Here is a 24,286-nt window from a genome sequence, read left to right as displayed (position 1 = left end):
CGATTAAAGGAATAACGTCCGCTACAGATGCATCAGAGGAGCTGATCTCTTTAGTTAGCTGCTTAAAGGGGGCAAGAAGAGAGAGAATGTTCTCTATTAAGACCCACTGGATAGAAGTGAATGTCGCGGGGAGCTCGTGGTCTGTGCTATGCAGTTGCACCTGCAGGTCGCGGTTTCTGTTTGCGTCATCACAACATTTTGGCCGTATTTTTTCGGTGATAAAAGTCTTTCGGACGAAAACCAAAAAATGCACTTTTGGGCCATTTTCGGCCGAACAATTTTGGTGGCCAAATATTTCGGTGCATCCCTACAATTTATGAGGCTAATATCATGTTTTGCTCCAAAATCACTATATAACATCATGTCATGTTTGAAACAGTTAGCGTCTGTAGTTCCATGTTGCTTCTTATCACAGTGAGACAGAAAACATTCTTTATAATAATCTTTACTGTGATACAAGCTATGTCAATTACCATTGTATTGCAATTGTGTGTTTATCGTCTTCCACATTTCATCAGTCAAAGCATCTCTATCTGCATGTTATTCAGCTGTAGTGATATCTGATGCATTTTTCCATATAAAGGATTTCCTGGGTCTCACTTGTGAAACAGACATTAAAGTACATGAGTGTTAGGGTTAGGGTTAACCCTGCTCCATAATGCTCACATCGTCTCATTTTGGGTAAAAATAGAAAAATAATTCTAAAGTACTCACACATGAACTCTGTTGTAAGTTGATTTGTGCGCACGGATTTGCGCTCGTTGATAAATGAGGCCCAATGTACATAGGTGCTTGAGTTCAAAAAGTTTAAAGGATGTGAAAGTCAAACCTTTGGCTTGACTTCAGCTATGCTGCAGCTGGACAGTCAGTGTAAAACTCTGAATGACCCTATCCATTGAGGCCACACTAAATGGAGGAGGCAGGATTTATGGCCGCCTTCGCTACTTGTGTCCTCCATCACTCAGCACAATGTCTGACCTTGTGTTATGGCACGGCTTCCCTCTTCTAGCATCCGGAGACAAATAGTGTCTCTACTGCCTCAAAGCCACTCCACTAAAGGTTTCTACTGACACTAACAGCTTCACCCTCATTGTCAGAGTGTCAAGGCATCATCCACTTCAGCTTAATCAAAAACACAAAATGGAGGAAAATACGATAAAAATCTGAAAATAAACATGTAATGAAATAAAAAAGTGAAATTAATTTATTTTGCGAAAATGGTGGCTGGACTTAAGGTTACTTTGTTTTGCTTTCAACTAACTTCCTAGGTTCTTATATGATTCACAACCACACAAAACAATATTATCGTAATGTAAACCTTGACGTGCAGTGTTTGAATAAGAAATACAATTGGAAATGCCCTTTAGGTAAGCTTGATGGAACAGATGGCTTATAAAACCAAGAGAAAACTGTGAGACCACAAACTAATCAATCAAACCAGGCTAGCAGTATTATGCAAGCAGCAATTAGAGACAAAAAAAATGCTTACCGAAGCTCTAAGCATTTTAAGCATGACGTGAAATAAAAACAAATGAATATGATGCTGCAACAAAATCACCACGCTGTAATCCCTTCAGGACAATTGAGCACTTTTTCCAGATAAGATGGGTGGAATTAGTATTCAATAATAGGAGCATAGACAGTGCTTAACTACATCAGGGAAAAGGCAAAAGGAAATCTCATTTACATTGCTTCAAACACAGTCCCCTAATAGGCTAAAGTAATTCAAATTCAGAAATACTGTAGTCTCGCTGGCACTCGCAGGCTTTGGGGTTCTACCATCTGTTTTTGAGCCAGCAACAGCAGATCGATTATGATTAGGGGGATGCGATGGAACCTACGGCAGAGATATGGGCATATACTGCGGCATACTGTGACACATGCAGTGTAAAGTGCATTACGAAGAGTAAAGTTTTGGTAGGAATGGATTGGATTATGATGTGTCAATGAGCATGATTCCAGGGGGAGGTGAAACAGCTGTTGCCATTGATTTGCATGATAATTCTGGCACTAAACAGTCTGCAATGAAACAGAAATAAAAAGCTTTCTACACACAGCCGACTCTTAAGCTTCCCTGGCTCCATTTTCAACATGTACATCATAAGAAGCAGTACATCAGTCATTTTCTAGGTTATTGCTTTTGGCTGGCAATTACCTAAAAGGCGGCGATGAGAGAAAAAAAAAAAACACAGATTTGCTTTGTTTTTAAGATTGTCATTTATGATAGTTCAACTAGAATGACAGTCTAAGATGCCAATTTGAAGTAGCTTTTGATCATTTCATCATATCTTTCAGCATCAAAGCTGCTTTGTCCTGCATTCTTATCAACAGCCAATAAAGGCAGTTGGGTCCATACCACAGGTGCTAAATAAAGATACTGTGAATGTCACTTATGCAGTATGCTTAACAATATGAAAAAAGTGACATCCTGGTGAAAGAAATTATAAAAACAAAAATGCTAATTGCACTAATTCTTTATCTGCTTCATCCCTTAATCTGTCTCTGTAGCTCTGTTGATAAATCCAGCATTTTCAGTAATGTGTTTAGAAAAATAATCACTGTCATATATTGAAAAATATATCTTGTCCTGAGAAGTTCATCCCACTCTTTATTTTCTCATTCATGCATGTTTCTTTATCAGTCTTAGGCGTATATAACTTTTAAGTAGTACAGTGCTACATGGATATATTTGCATACGCGAATTAGCTATCTCACGAAATAAACAATATAGCAAAATCTCTAACAAGAGGCACTTATACCATAGTAACGATATATACCGTCCTTCTGCCAGGGCACGCAAAATCGGTAGCCCGACGTCCCGGGGCTATTATATTTTCCAGTCGGGCTACCAGAATGTATCACCATCCTGCCTGACAGGCTATCTCATGTAGTGAAATAAAATCACTTCCTTGATTTGCATTGTTCGTTCGCTTGTAGGAGTGAAATAGATAGTAGCTGATCATTTGCATGTGTTTCTAAAGCCAGGCATACACTGTGCAATTTTCGGCTGATTTTGAGCCTTCATATGACTCTTTGTTGAGTCGGGCTGAATTTCAGCTTTGTCTGGCGTCTTTGGACTTGCAGTGTTCAGGGGGTTAATAAGAGGTGATTAACCTCTCCTGACTAGCAAACGTATGGTCAGATGAATTTCTGGTTTGTGACACTGTTTCGTTGAGAAAGAAACTACTTTGTTTTTGCCTTCCAAAAGAAGACACCACTAGAAATCATGTTTATATCACATTTATAATGGGTTTTATGTTTATGTCTCGTCGCTCCGGCAGGACAAGGCATCACAATATGTTAAGAGGCGTAACATTTCCATCACACGCTTGAGGCATTCACCCAATCACAACGTACTGGATAGCTGGCCAATCACAGCACACCTCGCTTTTCAGAGCGATGAGCCTTGTAAAAATCGACGCATTTCAGAAGGTGGGGCATAGAGGAGGAACAATAATGTACAGTATGTGAAAAATAATGTGTTTTTTTAAACTTAAACCGCATAAACACATTTCATTACACCAAATACACAGTGTTTCTGTTGCTCAGTGGTAGAGCATTGCGTTAGCAGTGCAAAAGGTTGTGAGTTTGATTCCCAGGGAGCAGATGTTAGGTAAAAAATGTTAGCCTGGATGCACTGTAAGTTGCTTTAGATAAAAGCATCTGCTAAATGCATAAATGTAAATACACAAAATAATGTACTTTTTAGCAGCATCATATGACCCCTTTAATATTACATTACAGTACTAATATTTATGGCTGTCTTAATTTTTAAACATTAAACCATGAAACTTTTATTTCAAGAGAAAACTGCAGGGATAAGCACTTCTCATTACAACTATGGGATGATAGTTGGTGCATCTTGTGCTCCCAAATGCAAATTAAATCAACCCAAACTAAGATCAGATGAAGAGATGGAGTTAAATTTACTGAACACAGTGCTGCACTTCACTCTGAAACACACAGCACATATATTCATTTAATTAAATCACAGCCTTTGCAGTTTGATAATCACACTAAGCTTTATAATGATTTTGGATTTATTTTGATTAATTGTGTAGCCCTAAACACACATACCCTAATCTGATCTCATAGTGTTTGTGCCATTCTTAAGCGCAATGTAAACACAATGTGCAGATAGATTCTAGAAAGCATTGTCATGCATGGGTAATCGTATTTCCCATATTTAACTTACTTACTGAAAACTGGTGCCATTAGTTCAGGTATACTATCCTGTTCTTATATGCAGATCATTATTGCAGATAAGCATAGGAGTCTAACATGAACAGAAAGTACAATTTGAGGCTCAAACTAAAGTGTTTCAGAGCTCCAGGGTTAAGAGTTGGTTAAGATTCCAGCATGTTTCTTGCCAAAACTCTGACTGAGAAGCAGCATTAATGTGATCAGACTCAAAAAGCTCACAGGAGTCTAAATGTAATTTAACAATCCCCCTTTAAATGAGCCCTTTTTTAAAACTTAACTTTCTTCTTGGCTGCCGGCCCACCAAAAGTCTGTGAAAACAAAACTAAATTAGCTTTAGCACTCTCACACATCTCTTCAAAATGCAGAGTTAACCCGTTTACTGTAGAAAACTTTTGACAAAGATTGCTTAAAAAAAAAGCTCCAAAAGGCAGCCGTGAAGGCATGTAAATGTCATACTAAGAGGGACCACTGCACCATTTTGTCATTAATGTAATAACACCAACCTCATCTCACTCCCTCTAAATGATCTAAAAAGCATTCAGACCAATTTCCAATCCCACAAGTGGATTTTGGTCCAAAGGCTTGCAAGGTGCATTAGCAATACCTCTCATTCACTCAAGTGGACTGGCATGCTAATGTGACTTGCCAGTACAGGCAGTGTTCAGGGAGCGCAAAGGCAGCACTGTGCTGAAGGCCTTTTATTAGAAATTATACACGTACGATTAATAAACATCACGTTTGCACTATCCCGTGGGATGGGGTGCCAGAAAAATTGGCCACTGATAATGGAGGAGTATCCATCTTGTTTGCCTGTCATTTTGCCTCCCAGAGCCACATCTGCATGAAAAAGTGCTGAAGAGATGCAGAATCAGAATGAAAAACTCAAACATAAGTCCATAAAAGCTGAGAGGAAAAGTTTTAACTAAATTGCACAAATTAGAAACATTAGACAAAAGAAAAGACTAGTGCTGAATTAAGATCACGGTCTTGCCCAATTAGTCCTCTCTTTTAAAGTGTAAAATGTCTAATGAAAATTGGGTTAAAAGAAACGAGAATGCTACTTTGCTGTGAAAAATAGAGCTGTTGGACTAAATATCAGAACTTATAGAACACTGCTTGTGAAAAGCAAACTAGTGGACTGAAATTAATTGTTGCATATAACCATTCATAGCTTAGCACATAATTGCAAGCATGCATATTAGAAATACTGAAACAGATGCAATGAATAATGAATAAAAGCTTAAATTAAATCTGTTCATCATATAAAGCAATCGTGTCTCTTCAAAAGACCAGTCGAATAATATGGATTAGCCTATATTAATAAACCAGTCGATTTATATGGATCATCTTCACAATATCTTTTTTTTGTAGTTTTTGAAGTGTCATAGGTTGAAGTTACATTTTGAGTGAATGTCCCTTCAAGGCACCAATAAACTCTGGAACCTTACGAACTTTCACTACATTTCTCAAGCTCAAATAATGCTGATAGTATTCTTCCCTTGTAACACTGAAGACACATGCTGTGTTTGAAACATCAGTGAGGATTACAGAGAGAGGTGCCCTGTCAGAAACACATGATGGACAGGTTGATGGTTTCATTTTGAGTTAGAACACTTAGAAGCTGTTACACACAAGACATGTGCTTCAATTTAAAACTGCACAGCAAAATAGAAAGGCCCAGAACATAGGGGAAGACAAAAGTTCAACTTGTTTTAATTTTACATGGCATCAAAACAAGGCATTAATGGACTGAGACACTGAAGAAAAAAAATTCAGTGATCCCAAGATGTCTATCTAGCATGTTTGTGATCCCAACATGATCTAAATACAGATGGAACTGGCCCAAATTGTTGGGACTGTTGCAAAGCGTACTGTTTTCCGATATGCCTTGAATAAAAACAGAGCAAGTAATGCCTGTAGCCTTGCTACATATAGAGCTCAGGGATTGTTCTCCTTCAGCAGCCCTGTAGCACACCAATAGAGATAAATGTAATCACTGCACTTTGTTCTCCCCTGTGATATCACGCCTTCTTATTACTTCTCAACCAGACTGCCTCTCAGTCCAAGATCAAAATCTTATTTTGTTGCACATTTGCTTTGGGCTTCAACCCTCTCCGATTTCAGCAGGTAATTACAACTCAGTGTTGCTGCCCTTAGACCAAAGACACATCAAGTCACAACTACCTTTCCTAGGGATATGGGATGCGCCAATATTGTTGTTGATTGTCCTTTTAAGATTATCTAAAAATAAACCATGTCTAATGAGAAGTTTAGGACTTGAAGCCAGTCTTAGATCAGCAAAATAAGTTAATTCTAGCAGTGCATGTGAATCCTGCCCTGACATTTATGTCTCTGTATTTTTTTAAATCCCTATAACTGTGGCAAGTTTCAGCTCATCATAAGGAAGCAGTGATGATGACAAAGGTGGCCTTTAAGAAAGGCCTTTGACTGAAGACAAACCAAGGAAAGTAACATTTATCAAACTCTAATACCAGGGCTGCTGAAGCAAATAGAAAATGTCATTTATCAAGATATGCCACAATGCCAGACAACCCATAGCATTATTATGGATATTTCTGCTAAAACGGTCTTGCCTAAAATGCAGATATTTTTAGAAGTTTTTTATTAAATCATGTAATGCCAGCAATAAAAATCATGCCTAAATAGAGTCTGTTCTTTAAACATGTCTTGAATTCAATCACAACCCAGAATTGACTAAAGAAGATTTTTAGCAAATAATTTTACGTGTGTTTGGATTCATGGTGTCAGGTGACCCTTTTGCAGGTAGCTTAGTAATTTTTTTATTTTTTAATCAGTTTTGCTAGTTAAAAAACTTATCACATTTGCTATTTTTTATACATATTCTGTATTTTTCTATATATATAGATCTATAATTTTCTATAGAGACTTAGCCAACAAGAAAAGAAAATCCAGATTATCCCCTTTTTTCTACCTTCTAATCCAAATATTTTTTAGAATTAATCCACCAGTATTCATACTTTAGGTCAGCCTAAGTGTTTGAAATGTAAGAAAATTAATAAATTAAAAATGACCGTAGAGAGTAAAAACACACTACACACCACCCAAGAAAGCGCTTTGTAGTAATTATTAAAATAGCTACACCCTACTACGTCTAAAGAGTCAGTAATACTACTGCTGGAAATTAATCACAGACCAAATAACCCCAGCTAATTTCCTCCCTGCTTTCTGTGCCTTTCCCTCTACTGATCCGAATGAAATCTGAGCCACAACCATAACCACCAAACTCATGTGGGGATTCAAACCGATGAGCACAAATGGATTGAGCTGGCTCAAGTGCCACAAATGACTGGTGATCCTATGCTATCTGGCAGCCCACTAAAGAGGTTTCAGCTAAGAATTCTTCAAACTAAGAATTAGATGATGTAAATGTTAAGACCGCTCACACTTTGAAAAACAGAAGACAGCAACATGATGCAAGGAAATTTGGACATAATTATCCATTTACCAAAAAAAGGCTTATACATTCTAACTGCTTCAATTTAACTAAAAATAAAGTTAGACTACTTAAAAACATTTTCATAAAATGAAATGCCAGTGATTTTTCCTACCATTTTTTCAAACGATAATGTGCTAGTTTTCAGAGATCTCAAAATAGGCCTGGATGTAATAATCACTGTTAAGTTGACAGACCCTGTACTGTACCTCATCTAAGAGAGTGATTTAGTTTTTAAGTGACATCTGCTAAATTACGGGCATGCAATTTTAGCAGTTTAGCAGTTGCACTGAATTATAGGCTTTCAGTCCTGCAGATACAAGATGTGAAGGGTCCAAATATTTCATATTCAATAAAACTTTTAGGAAAATGTGTTGAAAATCATACCTTTTGTCCTGCAATAACAAGTGGCAATAACACCAAGCCTATTGTATGTCATGAATATATAGCCTCAGACATTGAAATCATTATGACTTTTGACCTCAGACACATCATAATAATCTTATGACAAAGCACTGCTGTTCTCTCTAGCGGTGAACATAATTACTTTGATTCGGGTCTGATATTGTCCCGAACCCTTCACTGATGAAAAGCAAGCTTACATATTGATGTTTTGTTTTATATTAAGTATATGGGCTGCAGTTTACTTTTCAGCCTGACTGCTTTCAGTGAAGCACTTCATTTAGGCTGCATAAATATTTCAAAGTACCTCATCAATTATTTGAACCCTGGATGCAGAATCAATGTGTTTCCATTAATTACAGTTTATTCAAAATTCATATTCGCCCTCCCACTCATTGATATATTTACACAAACAAATTACACCATTAGACATATACGCCCCATTCTGTTGATGTAGTGGCTCGTGTTTCCCTGATAAAATGTCACAGCCATTAACGCTGCCATTTTTGCCAGCTCTATATTCATGCGAACAGTCTCTTAGTCCTGACCATAAGACATTCTAAGGACAACAGAAGGACAGTTTTAAAATTCCTCTCTGACCTAGAGTCAGTCTTTACATTCAAGGAGCTCAGGTGTGATTTTAATAGTATTTCCTAATTTGATTTTTGCCCTTTGGATAGTAGGTAGTTTATTCACAACAAGGACAAGCATTATACACATCATATGGAAATGGGAATGGAGGGGATCATTCAGATGGGATAGATGGCTTTTATCCGCATGTCCTTCTACTGCATGAGACATTAAATCACTACAAATCTGCTGCACCTATGAAGATGAAGTAAACCATGCAGTAAACCTCACTCATGTGTGCAATCAAAAAAAAAAAAACATGCTTATAGATGTGCACATATGGTGAACTGCCATAATGAACCACTGCTTAAATGCATAAAATGTTGCAAGGCTAGCATTCCTTTAAGCACAGAAAACATAAGCTGAGAAAGGAAATGCCATTTCATTAAAGCTTCACTGCTCAAGTGAAACTTTACTTGAAATCTATAGCTTTGATTTAAAGGGAAATGTTAAGCAACAGAAATGCTGTACCTACAGTACAGCAGAGTCAGAAATGAAAGAGAAATACAAAATATTAACCTGAACAGTTGAATTTGTTCTACATCGTCAAAATGTAACCTTGGATGCCAATCTGATAATAAAAATGATTCCTGTCAAGCCAATGACCAATTGGTCCGCAGCCAAAAATACAACCAAAAACAAAAAAGCTTCCTAAGCATTTTTTATGATATGAATTTAATGTCTGATAACACTATGTATTTATATGGTCAGGAAAAAAAGGAAAAACACTAAAAATTGAGTTATCAAATATTGCCCTTTAATAAAAAAAAGGTTATTTCTGGCACTGACCTAATGTGTAATGTGATATTGTAAAGCACTTCAAGGTGAGAGTGTTATTACCCAGAGGGTTTTCCATTTGATCCAGCTTTCTCCTGTTGTCCCATTGCTGCGTAAGCTAAATCTCTTCTGGCCCATCAGCTGACCCAGTGCTCTGACCCTTATTCTATATATATGGATGTGAGCGTATGTTTCAAGGTTAAGAGCTCGAGTTGTCTACAACACCACTGTCCCTAAATGGTTTCTGAGGTTTTGTACACTGTTATAACTCACCCTTGCTGATTTACATATCCCTTTGACCTCATAAATACCAATATGAATATTTTGGACTACACATATCTATGCTGAATAAAATATCTATTCAAAATTTAGCTTGACAGTCATTAATTCTGGTCACCTTTGGTTTAGTATAGAAACATTGCTTATATTTTAGCTTGATGTAATCAAAAGTGCTTAATAATTCAATAGTAAGTGTTGTCATGGGGTCCCTAATCAGTTACTTGTGATTCAAAAGGTAGATTAACCTCTAAATGAACATGTTACACTTCTGGCATGAATAGAGAAACGTTAAGTGAACTGGCTGGTATTCCAATAATCAACAGTTCTACAATAGAAGAAAAATCTGAAGCCTAATACTGTACATGAAAAACCTGTAGAAGAAGTAAGAGTTTTAGAAATAATAATTTAATGTTGGAAAAAAAGTTCAGCATCATTTTTATTGCAGTATAATGTTTATGACCTACTTCATTCTCCTGGATCAAAAGCGTGGATCTCCTGGAAATGACGACAGAATATTCCTGAACTCTTTTGTCCTCTTATAGTTCTATGACTCCTAAATGCAGCATCAAAAGCACCAGAATTAACATGACCCTTGGTGTAGGTGCAGGTTAAATCAACAAAAAAGCTGCCGAGCATCCTCCTGAGATAGATAAGAAGAATGTAGTGTCAGTGAGAGGCGGGTGGAGCCCACTGTAGGTCGGCTCAGAAAAACGTTGGCACTAGAACAAAAGAAAAGGGCACTTATGATCAAACCTTGGAAAGCACAAAAAAGAGAGAGCAAAAATGGCTTGAGGCACTCCAAAAAAAAAAAAAAAACAATGATTTTACACCACTCACAGCAGATCGGAGAAAGTGTGTGTGCATAATCTAGAAGTTAGTCAAACTGAAAATAGAAAAAAAAATCAATAAATGCCACCAGAGATTATCAAAGTTTGGTTTCTTCCCCCACACTTATTGCTTCTTTTGATCTCCTGTTATTCACTCCTACATAATTGTGAAACAGCGATACTACACGCAACTTATCCAAAAAGTCTGAAATTTAGCCACTGTATTTCTATTTCCAGATTACAGGAAAAAATGCTTTAAGGTTTCCATCAGAGACAAAATGGCTTCTTTAAGCTGTACTTTCGAATTACATCATTGCATTTCTAATGCCTTGGGAAGGCCTGTAAACTGTACTACACTGAATATAGCAGTAAAATAATCTGTAAATGAGAGGAAGAACACTTTGAATATCTCATGGTTCTCTTTAATGTGTGTGAAAAAAAAAAATTAACTGGAGGACAGAGAGTGATATTCTTGCAGAGCAGACACAGATAAATCCTATAAACCTAACAACTACCCGTGCAATAGGGACTCTATCATAAAACCAGCTTATAAAAAACTCATTTGGTCTGTGCCATCTGTAAACAACACTGACATGAAAGTGGTTCCTGAACCATAAATACAAGGTCTAAGCATTAAGGTATGATACAAATCCATGTTATGAAGATATTCTGTGAACACACATTACATAAATGAGGGAACTACATATTAAATCTAAACCTCAACCAAGAGAGAAATCACTTTCAAGGATGCCAACAATTAATGCTATTTGATTTTGTTTCTATGAATATCAATTTGTTTTTTCTCAGCAAGTCTGCGAAAATAAACAACTCACCACCTGTAAACCAAACACTTGTCCTTGCAGGTGGTTTAACTTGTGCATCAGTCACTGTTACAAAACAGAGTGTTTCTTTTTTCTCTTTTTACCTCTTTTGGCAGAAGTGACTTACAAATGGCATCCAAATGATGAAAAGCATCAGTAAGAGTGATGCAGGGATGACGTAATTATGTAGAACCAGCAACTTAGCATTACCTTAGCTCCTTCAACTATTAGTTTCTGTTCCTATGTCTTTTGGATTACTGCAGAAAACAAGCTCCATGGCCAAAAAATATTGACTATTTTTTTATTTTTTGTCTAGATAATTAACCTTTACAAATTTTGAAGCCTAAATACAATTACCAGAAGTAAAAAGCAAAAGTTAAGCTAAAAAATGAACTACACAACAGTTGCAAAGTGACTACTATGCTAGCAACAACTCTTTTAATCTAAATTTAAATTGTACAAGTTGAAAAGTTTGAATAGTTTGAAAGTGAGCAAATATAGACAATAACACTGTAAAAGCAGACTAGATGAGTTTGACCTCAGAAATAGGGCTAAGGCTTTTTCCAACAACCACTTTAGTCCTATGTAGCCACTTGTTAGCAACCACATTGTATTAACCACAGACATTTAACCAAAACCCCATTTAAATAAAACACTGACTTTTTTCTTAACATTCATTTAATCACACCACATTGCTATACCACAGTTGCCTACACCACAGTGACATAAAAACAGTGTTGTGTGCTTATTTGCTTTTTATTTTGGTACGATTGTAGAAAGAAAAAAAAATGATGTATGCATTGTCGAGTTTGGTCCTGTACACAAAAAGAAATGGGTAAATGGGGACATCTCTGAGGACTGCAATCTGCAAGGTCCAGATTTCATCAGCAATGGCATACAGAGCATTTGTGTAGATTATTGTATAAGAAGATCTGTGTTATTCTCCAGTCAATGCAAAAAAGCTGGTAAATATTCATATTTAACCTTGAGGTCAAAACGTATTATGCATCTCTAAAGAGAAAAAGAGTTTGCATTTTCCTGACACACAACTCCTTCATTGTTGTTTTACATATGGCACTACCTTCATGCCTGAAGGTATTTTGCTTCTGGGAAAAAAAAGGCAGATTTAAGATCATAATTCTCTAAATGTAAATATTTTAGTTAGCTACCAATTAAATCATGCAATGATGGCAACAACAGTATTTTTTTTCTGATCACAATGCTTCTGAAGATCTAACACTTATGACTAATACATGATTTCTCACATGTTCAGATGTTATCGGAAGTGATCTTGCAAATGTTGTAGAATGTGCGAAAGCTTCTGCTGAGCCCAGATATTATATTGCATCTTCAAACATAAGCTTAAACATCCTTAAAATAAAGACAATTTGAATGACAACAATGCTGAAAATTGAACATTATTACTATATCTTTTAAATATATGTCTATGTTTATACCATGCAAACACATTTACAGACTTCACGTGATTAAACTAAGAGGATAGGCACTGCACTGATCATTCTGAAGAGGCCGTGATAAAAAGCAGAAAAAAAGCCTGATGGTGGATCAGCCCACATTATTTCTACTTTAGACTAATGAAGTTAAAGTCACTCTTCACCATCCAAAAAAATAAATATTTACACACAGGTCTGAAGAAGAGCATAGCGAAAGCAGTAACAGCATGCGAATATTATTTTTCTGCACACTCATAAGTGTATCTATGAGCTAATAATGCTCAAGGTTACACTCTACTTTCTCTTACCAGATTTATTCCTCTGAAGGCCCTATATGAAAATTGTTTTTCCTTTCACAAAAACAAGGATCGATCATGTAATTTCCTTATTTACCAACACAGATCCCATTAGGGCCTAATAACAGTTTCAGGTATCGTACTTTCGCAAAAAAACAAAAAGGTTGTGCTTTTTTTACTGACTCTCATCTGTGAGTATTCAGTCATTTGGTTTCATTTAAATGTAAATTTTAGCAGTGAACAGTACTGCATTGGCACACTGTTAGCAGATCCAAGCTGGTGATGGATTTTTATAACTGCGAGGAAAATACACAGAACCTCTGTCGCTTCCAGACTGGCTGCTTTCTCTCATTGAGCAGTCTACTGGTGGAGTTTGGCGGCTAGACAATTTCACTGCTAAAATTAGATTGTTGCTGCTAAAACTGCATTGTATATGTGTGCAATCATTTAAATTCAATCTTAATCCTTAAGCACAAGGCAAAAAAAATATATGTTTACACACGCAGTTCTAATCAAGCAACAGTGAGTTTTTATTTATCCATCTTCCCAAGTATACATCATTCTTATACAAAATGCACAATCAAATATATGAACAACTGAATAAACATTGTCTGTCTTTTGGATCAAGTGCCAACTGTAGTCCGACTAAGTTATATACAATATATGTAAGCAATAACCACATTAACTAGGTCGGTTACAAAAAAAAATAAACAGACTTGTATGATTTCAGTTGAACTAAAGGATTGGATTTACGTGACATGTAAATAAATGTATTATTATTTTAGTCTAACTGAAATTGAACTTTTAAAATGCATGTAAATGTACTTCATTAATTAGAAAATTAAAGTAAAAGAGTAGCCATATTGGACTTCTAATGAGGGTCATCTGCAGAGAGATCTCACTGAAAGTGATTTGATAAAGGCCACGCATTGTCATATCACAGATCTTCATATTTTTGCTGAGGTATATGCATGTGTGAGAATGAGAAACCATTGGAAATATAGCTACCTTTTCAATAGTTAGAATGAGTTAATGCACCTCCGCCAACTAATAATTTTAAAATGATCTACAGAGTTGCATTTTAGCTTGTTTTTAAACTTGTGCTAACAGACCTTAATTTACTCATGTCTACGCAGTCTGTGCCACCTTCTGCTAGGGAAAAAAAGAAAGTCTAACCATTGCGTGCCGATATGTGTGTTTCAAGGAGCATACACGCTTGACTGGATGTATTGAGAAAACTTTTAATGTTTCATATAAACCCCACTGGGCTTGCTGAGAGCATTGTAGCACGCAAGAGGTCTCAGTTCCTGACCTTTTACGTGAGTTGCACTCATTGTGAAGATATGATGTTCATCCACACTGATCTCTGTAAAGCAAAATCTGGCATCTCAGACAAAAATAACGAGCTGCCGTAGCTTAAAAGCTGACCATCTGTACACCTTACACAGGCTCAAGGCATCTCCAGTCTTTTGTGACAACTGGATAATCTTAAATATAGGCTAAGTTTTAAAAATAAGACGGCACTCACGAAAATCAATGTTTGATCAAATATTTTTGAAAAATCTATCAACATGGGACCCTTCAATAGTAATAATAGCAATAATAATACATGTTTTATATTATCTGTGAATAAAATATAAAAATATAATATGCAGCTACACCATTGACAATACTTTCTTAAACTTCCCCATCATATTTTTATTATATATTATTATTATTATTATTATTATTATTATTATTATTATTATTATTTTGTCTATGAATAAAATACAAAACTTTAAAATCAATGTAATTACTGCATTACATCGCCTGACAGTCCATCAGCTTCACCTTAATCCACACAAGTCAAGCGTACAGTATGTATGAAGGCAGCAGGACAACACTGCTGAACACAGCATTTCACTAGGCGTTTCGAGTCGGCTATACATGCGCTCACAACTGATGTCAGTACAAGGCTAATAACAGATTTGCATTTAGTGCATTTAGGTTTCGCAATAATGACATTTGGTACATGTGAGCTAGAAGAAGATAAGTGGCCTACTTAAATATATGGTCGCCTGTTGAATATTTACTTTCTACTGAAACGCTTAATGTACTCCAGCGCAATGTTCCCTCTAATTTTTTTTCTTGCTGAGCAAAACTTTTCTCTATTGGGCGGACATTTCGGCCACCTGTGCAAAAACATTCTTTATACCAGACATGTACAGCATGCACAAAAAAAAGTGTGTAACTTTTAACTTTAATGTGCTATTTGTATTTAATTTGACCCGTGACTAAATGATGTACATTTTAGATTACCTGAGAAAACTTTATATTATATATATATATATATATATGTACACAGTATAATACACTGCCATTCAAAAGTTTGGGATCAATAATGTTTATTAAATAAGTTTCTTATGCTCATCAAGGCTGTATCTATTTGATAAAAATATTGAATATTTTTTCACAAAATAATATTGTGAAATATTATTGCAATTTAAAATAAAAGTTTTCTATTTTAATATACTTTAAAATACAATTTATTCCTATGAAGCAAAGCAATTTTCAGCATCATTTCTCCAGTCTTCGGTGTCACATGATCCCTTCACTAATCATTCTAATATGCTGACTTATAATCAATGTTGGAAACAGTTGTGCTGCATAATATTTTTTTTGGGACTTGTGATATTTTTTCGGGATTCTTTGATAAATAAATTAAAAAGGACAGTGTTTATTCAAGATAGAAATTTTGTGTTACAATATACACTACTAAAATGTTTGTGGTCAATATTTTTTTTTTCTTTTTAAAAGAAATTAATACGTTTATTCAGCAAGAATGTGTTAAATGGATAAAAAGTGATAATATAGACATATTTTTAGAAAATATTTCTATTTTGAATAAATGCTGTTCTTTTTAACTTTTTTATTAATCTAAGAATCAAAGAAAAAAGTAAAACGTTCAAAAAAAAAATAAAAAAAAAAAAAGTAAAAATATTAAGCAGCACAACAGATTCATCACTGATAATAAATCAGCATATTAGAATGATTTCTGAAGGATAATATAACACTGAAGGCTGGAGTAATGATGCTGAAAATTCAGCTTTGCTCCACGGGAATAAATTATATTTTAAAGTATATTAAAACAGGAAACCAATATTAGAAATTGCAATAATGTTTCACAATTTTTTTTTTCTGTATTTTCGATAAAAATAAATACATCCTTGATGAGCAGAGACTCCATTAAAAACAAAGGTCAATTATTTATTAGGTGAATAATGTAGGCCTAACATAATATAATATCAAAACAAACTGAAGCATTTAAACTGATAGAATAGAAGAGAATAGAATAGAATAGAAACTGAAGCATTTAAAACTGAGATCTGTAAGTTAAATCTAAAAAAAAAAAAAAAAAAAAAAAACCGTGAACGTCAGTTCTTCTATAGCTATCTAAACATCCCTATGATGTACAGTTTGCACACTACACCTGTGTGACTGTAAATGTCTCTGAGTTTTGTTACCGTTCTGTGCCCATCATCCGCTGTTTCCAGCACTTAATCAAGCCACTCTTCTTTAATACATGATGACGTTTTATTTCACATGTCATTGCGTTTGCGTCGGCTCTCGAGTTGAGCTATTTCGTAGGCTACGCAACCATTAAAATATTCGGTTTCAACAGCGACTCATTTGGCGCACATCATTCCCTTTCTATGAAACTGTAAACCGCATTCACCGGTACTAACTCTATCGTGATATCAACTCTATAGCGGTTTACCCGAGCATTGCAATTCATTCGCTTTCGCAAATAGCTTTCCCAACTCATTTATGCGTGTGCGCGGCACATTATTTCTTCTGCGCGGCAGCGGTGGAAGAAGTGCGCGGGCCGCGCGCGCGCGCAGCTTAGAGGGAACATTGCTCCAGCGCTTATCAATTTCTTCAGTTTTCTTTTGATTTCCTAACAATCCTGACAGGGATGGTGTGAAAAATCTGCTGCTCCGGTTCATAACAGAATGTTACAAACTTTTCATTTCACTGTCAGTCTCACCTCAGTGTTTACCTCCCACCGTTAAAAACGGAAAATATACAACCAAAACACCATTAAAAACACAAATACTCACTTAGTAGCTATATATACGTATTATTTAAAAACTGCGCTGTCAGCGTCAGTCGTTTAAATAAACGCACAGACTGGATAAATTCTTAACGCTGCCGCGTGCAAAAACGCGTTGGCAAAGCGGGAAATCAAACAGGTCTCGTAAGATTCTCTATCCAGTATAAAAGTTTAACTAATTTCAGCAGGATATTTAGTGCGCATATAATACTGTAAATATCACAAACATATTTTCTCCTATGTACAGCTCTTACCTCGACCGCTGACGAGGGATGCACAGAGCGCGAGAGCCAAGATGATCTCCAAAAAGCGCCGACTTCCCTTCACAGTAGTTCCCATTTCTATTTTGTTTCTCTCAGTCATTTTATGGGGTAAATTCGCCCGGTTTTATAATGTTGTGACAGTTCCTTGTTTTTTGCTTTAACGGCCTCTCTCACTTTAATGCGCTGACTTCTTTGCGAAAGCTCAGCGGACATCATTCCTGTGCGCCGAACTTCAGACACCGCGCCGGCTTGTGCCCGGCTTCAGAGCCTAGTTCTAGTGCACTCAGACTTGCAGGTACCGCACGCTCACTAGCAGAACCAGCCAATGGCGCATAGTGATGGGCGGAGTCACGTTCACCACACGCATCAGCACCAGTCAGGTGGGAATATTCCTGAGCTCACTTACACTGGGAAGATATCGCGTGGTCTTATGATTGAATTTTGATGTTGCTTTTTGATGTGCGTCTGGAATCTAAAGTTGACCAGTAAAAACAGTTTAATGCTTGGCAGACCTTGGCAGCTGCTGGATTTCCTCAAATTAATTAAAATCCAAACTAAAATTACAGTATATTGCAAACTCTATACTAAAAAAACTTTAACCCCTTAACTGTCACCCCCCATTTTTTAAAATAGGCATTACAGTGCACTATCCAAACTTAAATTGTTGTATTTTATGAACACTTTGGAATATAGACGTAAGGTTGGTCTCTTTTTAAAGAAGAAAATTAGCATATTTTGGCAAAAGTGGAATTTTTTCAAAAAATTAAAGTATCAAAAAGTTATAGAAGTTTAAATGTACAGTAAATAAAATGCGCTATAATAATTTTATTTTATTTTATTTATTATAAATATTTTACATAACAGGTTTTACTCTAAAATTGGTATAAAATTAAAGCCTTGTGTCTAAATAAGTTATGTTCCAAATCTGAAGTTGATATGAAAAAAATTGAGGTTCCTGTGAGATTTTATTTAGGGCGTCATACCACAAACAGCCACTGGGAGCCATCAAAACTCCTTTGAATTTTGTTTAATGAATTTTTCCCTAGATTTCTCTGTCAATTTTACTTCAGTACTCAAAATAACCACCAAATATGGAATCCTGAGACTCAGACCTTTCCAGTGATATGTTTGTTGCCAAGATTATAAAAAGTTTTGATTCTAAAAGACTAAGGTAATGCATTTTGTAATATGACACTTGACACTGCCCACTAAGGGGGAGGAGACTGCCATAAGATTTTAAAGTACCATTTCCATGGTAACGCAATGTCCGATTTCAAAATGGTTTTCACAGGATGAATCTTGGGCTTCTAAGCTTTCGAATGATATATAATTTATCATGATTACTAAAAGATTTTTATAGAGAAAAAGGACAACAAAAAAAAGAGTACAAGAAAGTTTTATAGCCTGCTTTCTTTTTATACAACTATTAATGGTACAAGAAAGTTTTATAGCCTGCTTTCTTTTTATACAGGTGAGCATTTATAAACAGATGTGAGCCTTTAATTAATATTTTATATGGGAATCTGGTCTTTATAATGCATATCTTAAAAACAATACTAGCCTACCTGTAGTTATTTAGCTGTACGCACAAGGTCACAAATAACAACCCTTTCGATGAATTTAGTACTACAACATGACGTGACTACACAAATTCGGTACAGCTAAAGAATTAATATTGATTAAAGCATGTTTCAGATAAAAACAGCTCAGATATTTTATACATTTCTTAACTGTCAATGAAAATAGAATTAAAAGAAATCAAAGCATCAAGGATCCATGTTACCAAGCAATGCACTGGAATACACACTCCATTTGACTCCAGCTCAACTCCACTCCAGTTTTTCCAATTCATGCTCCCAGCATCTAAAAGAGAGAAAATCAGCATTTTTATTTGCCAGAAAAAACACAGATGTTTTGACTTTCAAAAAACCTGTTCCCTGCTTTAGGCAAACTCCATTTCTACGCTGTAGCATTCAATTATGTAGTCTGGAATGCTGTTAATATATACAATCAGTGTGTGCAAAAAATCCTAATGCTGTTAGACTAACCTTTGGGAACATGTTGACAGTCAAACAAATCTGAGGACCAGAATGAATTGTTGTACTCTATCATAATTTAATACATGCTAATAACTTGAGTCTTCCATTGCTTGTTTGTTTGTTTGTTTGTTTTTTGTCTAGCAAATATTTTACTCTGCAAATAGCAACATCTCAAAATCTGTAGAACTGTAGAATCACTTAACACAAATAACATATATTATAAATACTCAAATAGCATTTAAATGTGTAATGTAGCCCACTGTAATGGAGAAATGTGCACACATGCAATATGGTTTCATGCTATAGATTCACAATAATGCAGTAATCTCCCCTTTAGTCAGATAGAAACACTGAGTAAGAAATAATTTACATATCCAATAGACATAAATGATGCACCTGAGGGGGCAATATTACATTTGAGAAAGCAATTCAAATGTATAATGTGAATAACCTTTCATAGTGGGCGGCATTTAGAAACATAAAATTTTTTCTCTAAACTGAGTTATGCAAAAGGGGAATATCATGCATTGTTTGTTTACTACCAGAGGAAAACTGCATTACAAAGTTTGACGAAAAACAGTTTCATGATTTTTTAGTGGGTATGAGTATTTGTGGAAGTTTGTATAATACTGTGCTTCAGGGAAAGTTTTATTTCATATGAGGAAAGGTTGCTGTAAAGGAAAATGTCAATATTTAAATGGACATCTATATCTGCAGAGAAATGTTAATATTTAAGATTGTTCACGTTTAAAATCACAAAGTTATTGTCATGACTTAATAATGGTAACACAACTCCAGGCCTATTTCCTGCACATACACAAGCAAGTCAAGTTATATATACCTTGCATAAAACTTAATTAATAATTAAGATTCATAATATAAGCTTGTTGTTTGGATGTTCCTGTGGCGACAGCACCATATGTTTAACAGCATGATAAAAAAAAAAAAACTCCAGAAGAAAGAGCTATTTGTGATAACTGTACATGATTCCTAGAATTAGTTGCCTTAAGTTCACCTGAGGCCAATGAAATTCTTGCTAGTCTCTCTTTCATTGTTACTTTTTATTGTTTCAGTGATGATTGTTTCCAGCAGGCTCTGAAATGTCTTTGTTTTTCTCAGCTTTTTATGGTAAGCTGAAATTTAATCTTTCAGAGGATGAATTACAGAGTGAGCTGTATAATTCACCATTTTTTTCAAATTGTAAAGATGAGTAGGGCACCAGAAAGCACTGCTTCCATAAGCATGAAACAGAGTAGAATAGTGTTGAAGAACTACTAACAGCTCAGGTTCAGGGGTCAGTTTCCATCATTATACTGATATCACCGAAGATATACATATACAGTATGAATCAACCTTCAGGGCTTTGAAGTAGCTCTTTGAACAGTTCTCTAAACAGCAAGCTTAATCAGTAAATACTTTTTGGGAGTTTCTTTCTTTGTTCTAGAGGGGCTCTGACTGGCCCACATGGCTTCCATTCGCAAGAGCTGTAACCACCAAAATGTTGAGAATACAGTAGGAATACACAATGGAAAGCATCAAATGAACCATGAGCAATATGTTTGAGATAGAAGAGATTTTAATGAGCAATGAGGCAGTGCTTTTGGCAGTCTTCTCATTCATCAAATACATGCACAGAAAATGTACTAATTTTTCCATTTTACTGCTGAGATTAAACAATTGTTTTTTGAATCCCTTTAAACTTGATACAGATTTAGACAATACAAATATTATAATAAGTTTCCTCTCTTTGCATTTAGCCAATTTATTAAGTGGTCTACGGATTATTGTGTAGTTTTGCTAATGTTGTTGTTTTGAGGAAATTGTCAGATTGTTTCAAACCGAGCATCAGAATGGGGAAGAAAGGGGGTTTAAGTGACTTTGAATGTGGAATGGTTGTTGGTGCCAGATGGGCTGGTCTGAGTATTTCAAAAACGGCTGATCTACTGAGATTTTCACACACAACCATCTCTAGGGTTTACAGAGAATGGTCCGAAAAAGAGAAAATATCCATTGAGTGGCAGTTGTGTGGACGAAAATGCCTTGTTGATGTCAGAGGTCAGAGAAGAATGGGAAGACTGGTTAGAGATGATAGAAAGACAAAAGTAACTCAAATAACCACTCGTTTCAACCAAGGTATCCAGAACACCATCTCTGAACGCATAACACGTCCAACCCTGAAGCAGATGGGCTACAGCAGCAGAAGACCACTCCGGGTGCCGCTCCTGTCAGCTAAGAACAGGAAACAGAGGCTACATTTCACACAGGATCACCAAAACTGGACAATAGAAGATTGAAAAAACATTGCCTGGTCTGATGAGTCTCTATTTCTGCTGCGACATTCAGATGGTAGAGTCAGAATTTGGCGTAAAGAAAATGAAAGCATGGATCCATCCTGCCTTGTCTCAACGGTTCAGGCTGGTGGTGGTGGTGTAATGATGTGGGGGATATTTTCTTGGCACACTTTGGGCCCCTTAGTACCAATTGAGCATCTTTTAAATGCCACAGTCTACCTGAGTATTGTTGCTGACCATGTCCATCCCTTTATGACTACAGTGTACCCATCTTCTGATGGCTACTTCCAGCAGGAAAATGCACCATGTCACAAAGCTCAAATCATCTCAGACTGGTTTCTTGAACATGACAATGAGTTGTGTGATGGAATGGGAGTTTCGCATCATGGATGTGCAGCCGACAAATCTGCAGCAACTGCGTGATGCTACAGTATCATGTGACGTGACATACATACAGCCAAGTATGGTGACCCGTACTCAGAATTCGTGCTCTGCATTTAACCCATCCAAAGTGCACACACACAGCAGTGACCGCACACACACCATGAACACACACCCGGAACAGTGGGCAGCCATTTATGCTGCGGCGCCCAGGGAGCAGTTGGGGGTTCGGTGCCTTGCTCAGGGGCAAGGGCTCAGTCGTGGTATTGTCGGCCCAAGACTCAAACCCACAACCTTAGGGTTAGGAGTCAAACTCTCTAACCATTAGGCCACAACTTCCCCACAATATGGACCAAAATCTCTAAGGAATGTTTCCAAAATCTATGCCACGAAGAATTAAGGGAGTTCTGAAGGCAAAAGGGGGTCCAACCCGGTACTAGCAAGGTGTACCTTATAAAGTGGCCATATATATATATATATATATATATATATATATATATATGTGTGTGTGTGTGTGTATGTGTATGTGTATGTGTGTGTGTGTGTGTGTGTTTTTTTTTTTTTTTTTTAATGTGTGTGTGTGTATGTATATGTATGTATGTATATATATGTGTGTCTATGTCTCTGAAGGCATGCTTGTGTATGATTTCAAAGCACCATCTGGTTAGTAAGCAGCTAGGAAGCTAAATATATATTAGGTTACTGACACCAGAGACTAGACTAAAACATGGATAGACAACTCACAGGTCTAACCTTTTGTCACAGAGATTCTCCATATGGTAAGTCTGCTGTAAACACTTGCTATTGGAGAGGTCTAGCCTTCGAGTCTCTTAAGCGGCCTTGAGCTTGCTCTGTGGTTAACCTCCTCAGGGTAAGTAAATGCAGTAATCGACTTGCAGCTGGCAGAACAGAACAATGTAATGAAAATCTGGCATCCGAGCCATACCCCTGAGCGGAGGAGGCAAACTGATAGTCAGCACTTAGAGGTAATCCAAGGAGGCATCAATATCTGCTTTAGTTCTGATATCTCTGTGAGGTCTGATGGCGATTTAGCATTGCCTTTCCACATGTTTACGCTGTGATTCCTTATACAGTATTTAGTTAAAGCAATAGTTAATCCACAAATGAAAATTCCGACATGGTTTACTCATCGATATCATTCAAAACTTTCTTTCCATCCTTACTTTCTTGTGGAGCAAGAGTATTTTGAAAAAAATGTCTGGGTTTTTTTTTCATACACTCTCAAAAAAGTGGTTCAAAAGCCAAGATTATGAGATAACTTATAGTACAATGGTGTATTCTGTAGGCACCATGAATGACCCCCACCCAAAGTAGTATATATAGTTGGTGGCGTTAATCGAAAGACACAGTATATTAATTTTTATATATGAGCAGCAGTGAAGCTACCCACTTGCTGACCTTCCATATGTAATAGAACATAAAGACAATTTCATTACAGTGGCATCTGTTTCCACTGTCCTGTACTGTAAAAAGAAATATTTATTTACTTTTCCTTGCATTGTTTTTACAGTACTGTATGTACTACAATATATGAGCGAATTAAACAAAGACATAAACTTTGAAAATTCAGGGTTAGTTAAACATAATCCTTTCACAATGCAGCCATCAAGCATACTTAAATTCAATAACCTGTACTTCATCTGAGAAGTGGACCACAGTCTATCATTCTCTACTAGCTTCTAATGTGAACACTGCCTCTGCCTTATATACTGCTGACATTAATGATCTATTTAAGCCGGAAAATGTGTCATAGGGTGATGCACCATACAAGAAACTCAGCTGTATTAAACCTTTCTTGCAACCGTCTGAAATGCAAAAAGTAAAAACACAGCTATTTTAAAAACTGATAAATCTTATTTATTTAGATGCTGTGTATTTGTTTGCACTGATGAGAGAAGCTTTTTTCAAAACTTTGCTCTTAGAGAGATACTCAACCACTAATCATGAGCTTCACTGTAAAACAGCAACTACGTTGACTGACTAATGAATTCCCTTCTCAGCACGCAGTGGCCCAGATCTACAGTAATGCACTGT

General features: G+C 36.2%; 1 protein-coding gene across 4 annotated transcripts in view; it reads right to left on the bottom strand.

Annotated features, from left to right (window-relative positions):
• Window positions 1-17,919, bottom strand: part of unc5db (unc-5 netrin receptor Db) — a 137,735-nt gene extending 119,816 nt beyond the window's left edge. Inside the window, exon 1 of one of the 4 annotated variants that reach the window (XM_042723957.1) lies at window positions 17,512-17,919. In XM_042723957.1, coding sequence (XP_042579891.1) covers window positions 17,512-17,620 — 109 coding nt within the window. In that variant the 5' untranslated portion in view covers window positions 17,621-17,919. Of the gene's footprint in view, window positions 1-10,230; window positions 10,986-17,511 lie in introns of those variants that run through there. The other 3 variants (XM_042723956.1, XM_042723955.1, XM_042723959.1) reach the window with 3 other exon arrangements.
• Window positions 17,920-24,286: the final 6,367 nt, after the last annotated feature.

The sequence above is a fragment of the Cyprinus carpio genome, chromosome B5 (assembly GCF_018340385.1).
Source record: "Cyprinus carpio isolate SPL01 chromosome B5, ASM1834038v1, whole genome shotgun sequence".
NCBI classification, from domain to species: domain Eukaryota; kingdom Metazoa; phylum Chordata; class Actinopteri; order Cypriniformes; family Cyprinidae; genus Cyprinus; species Cyprinus carpio.
This window is presented reverse-complemented; position numbering and strand designations above follow the sequence as displayed.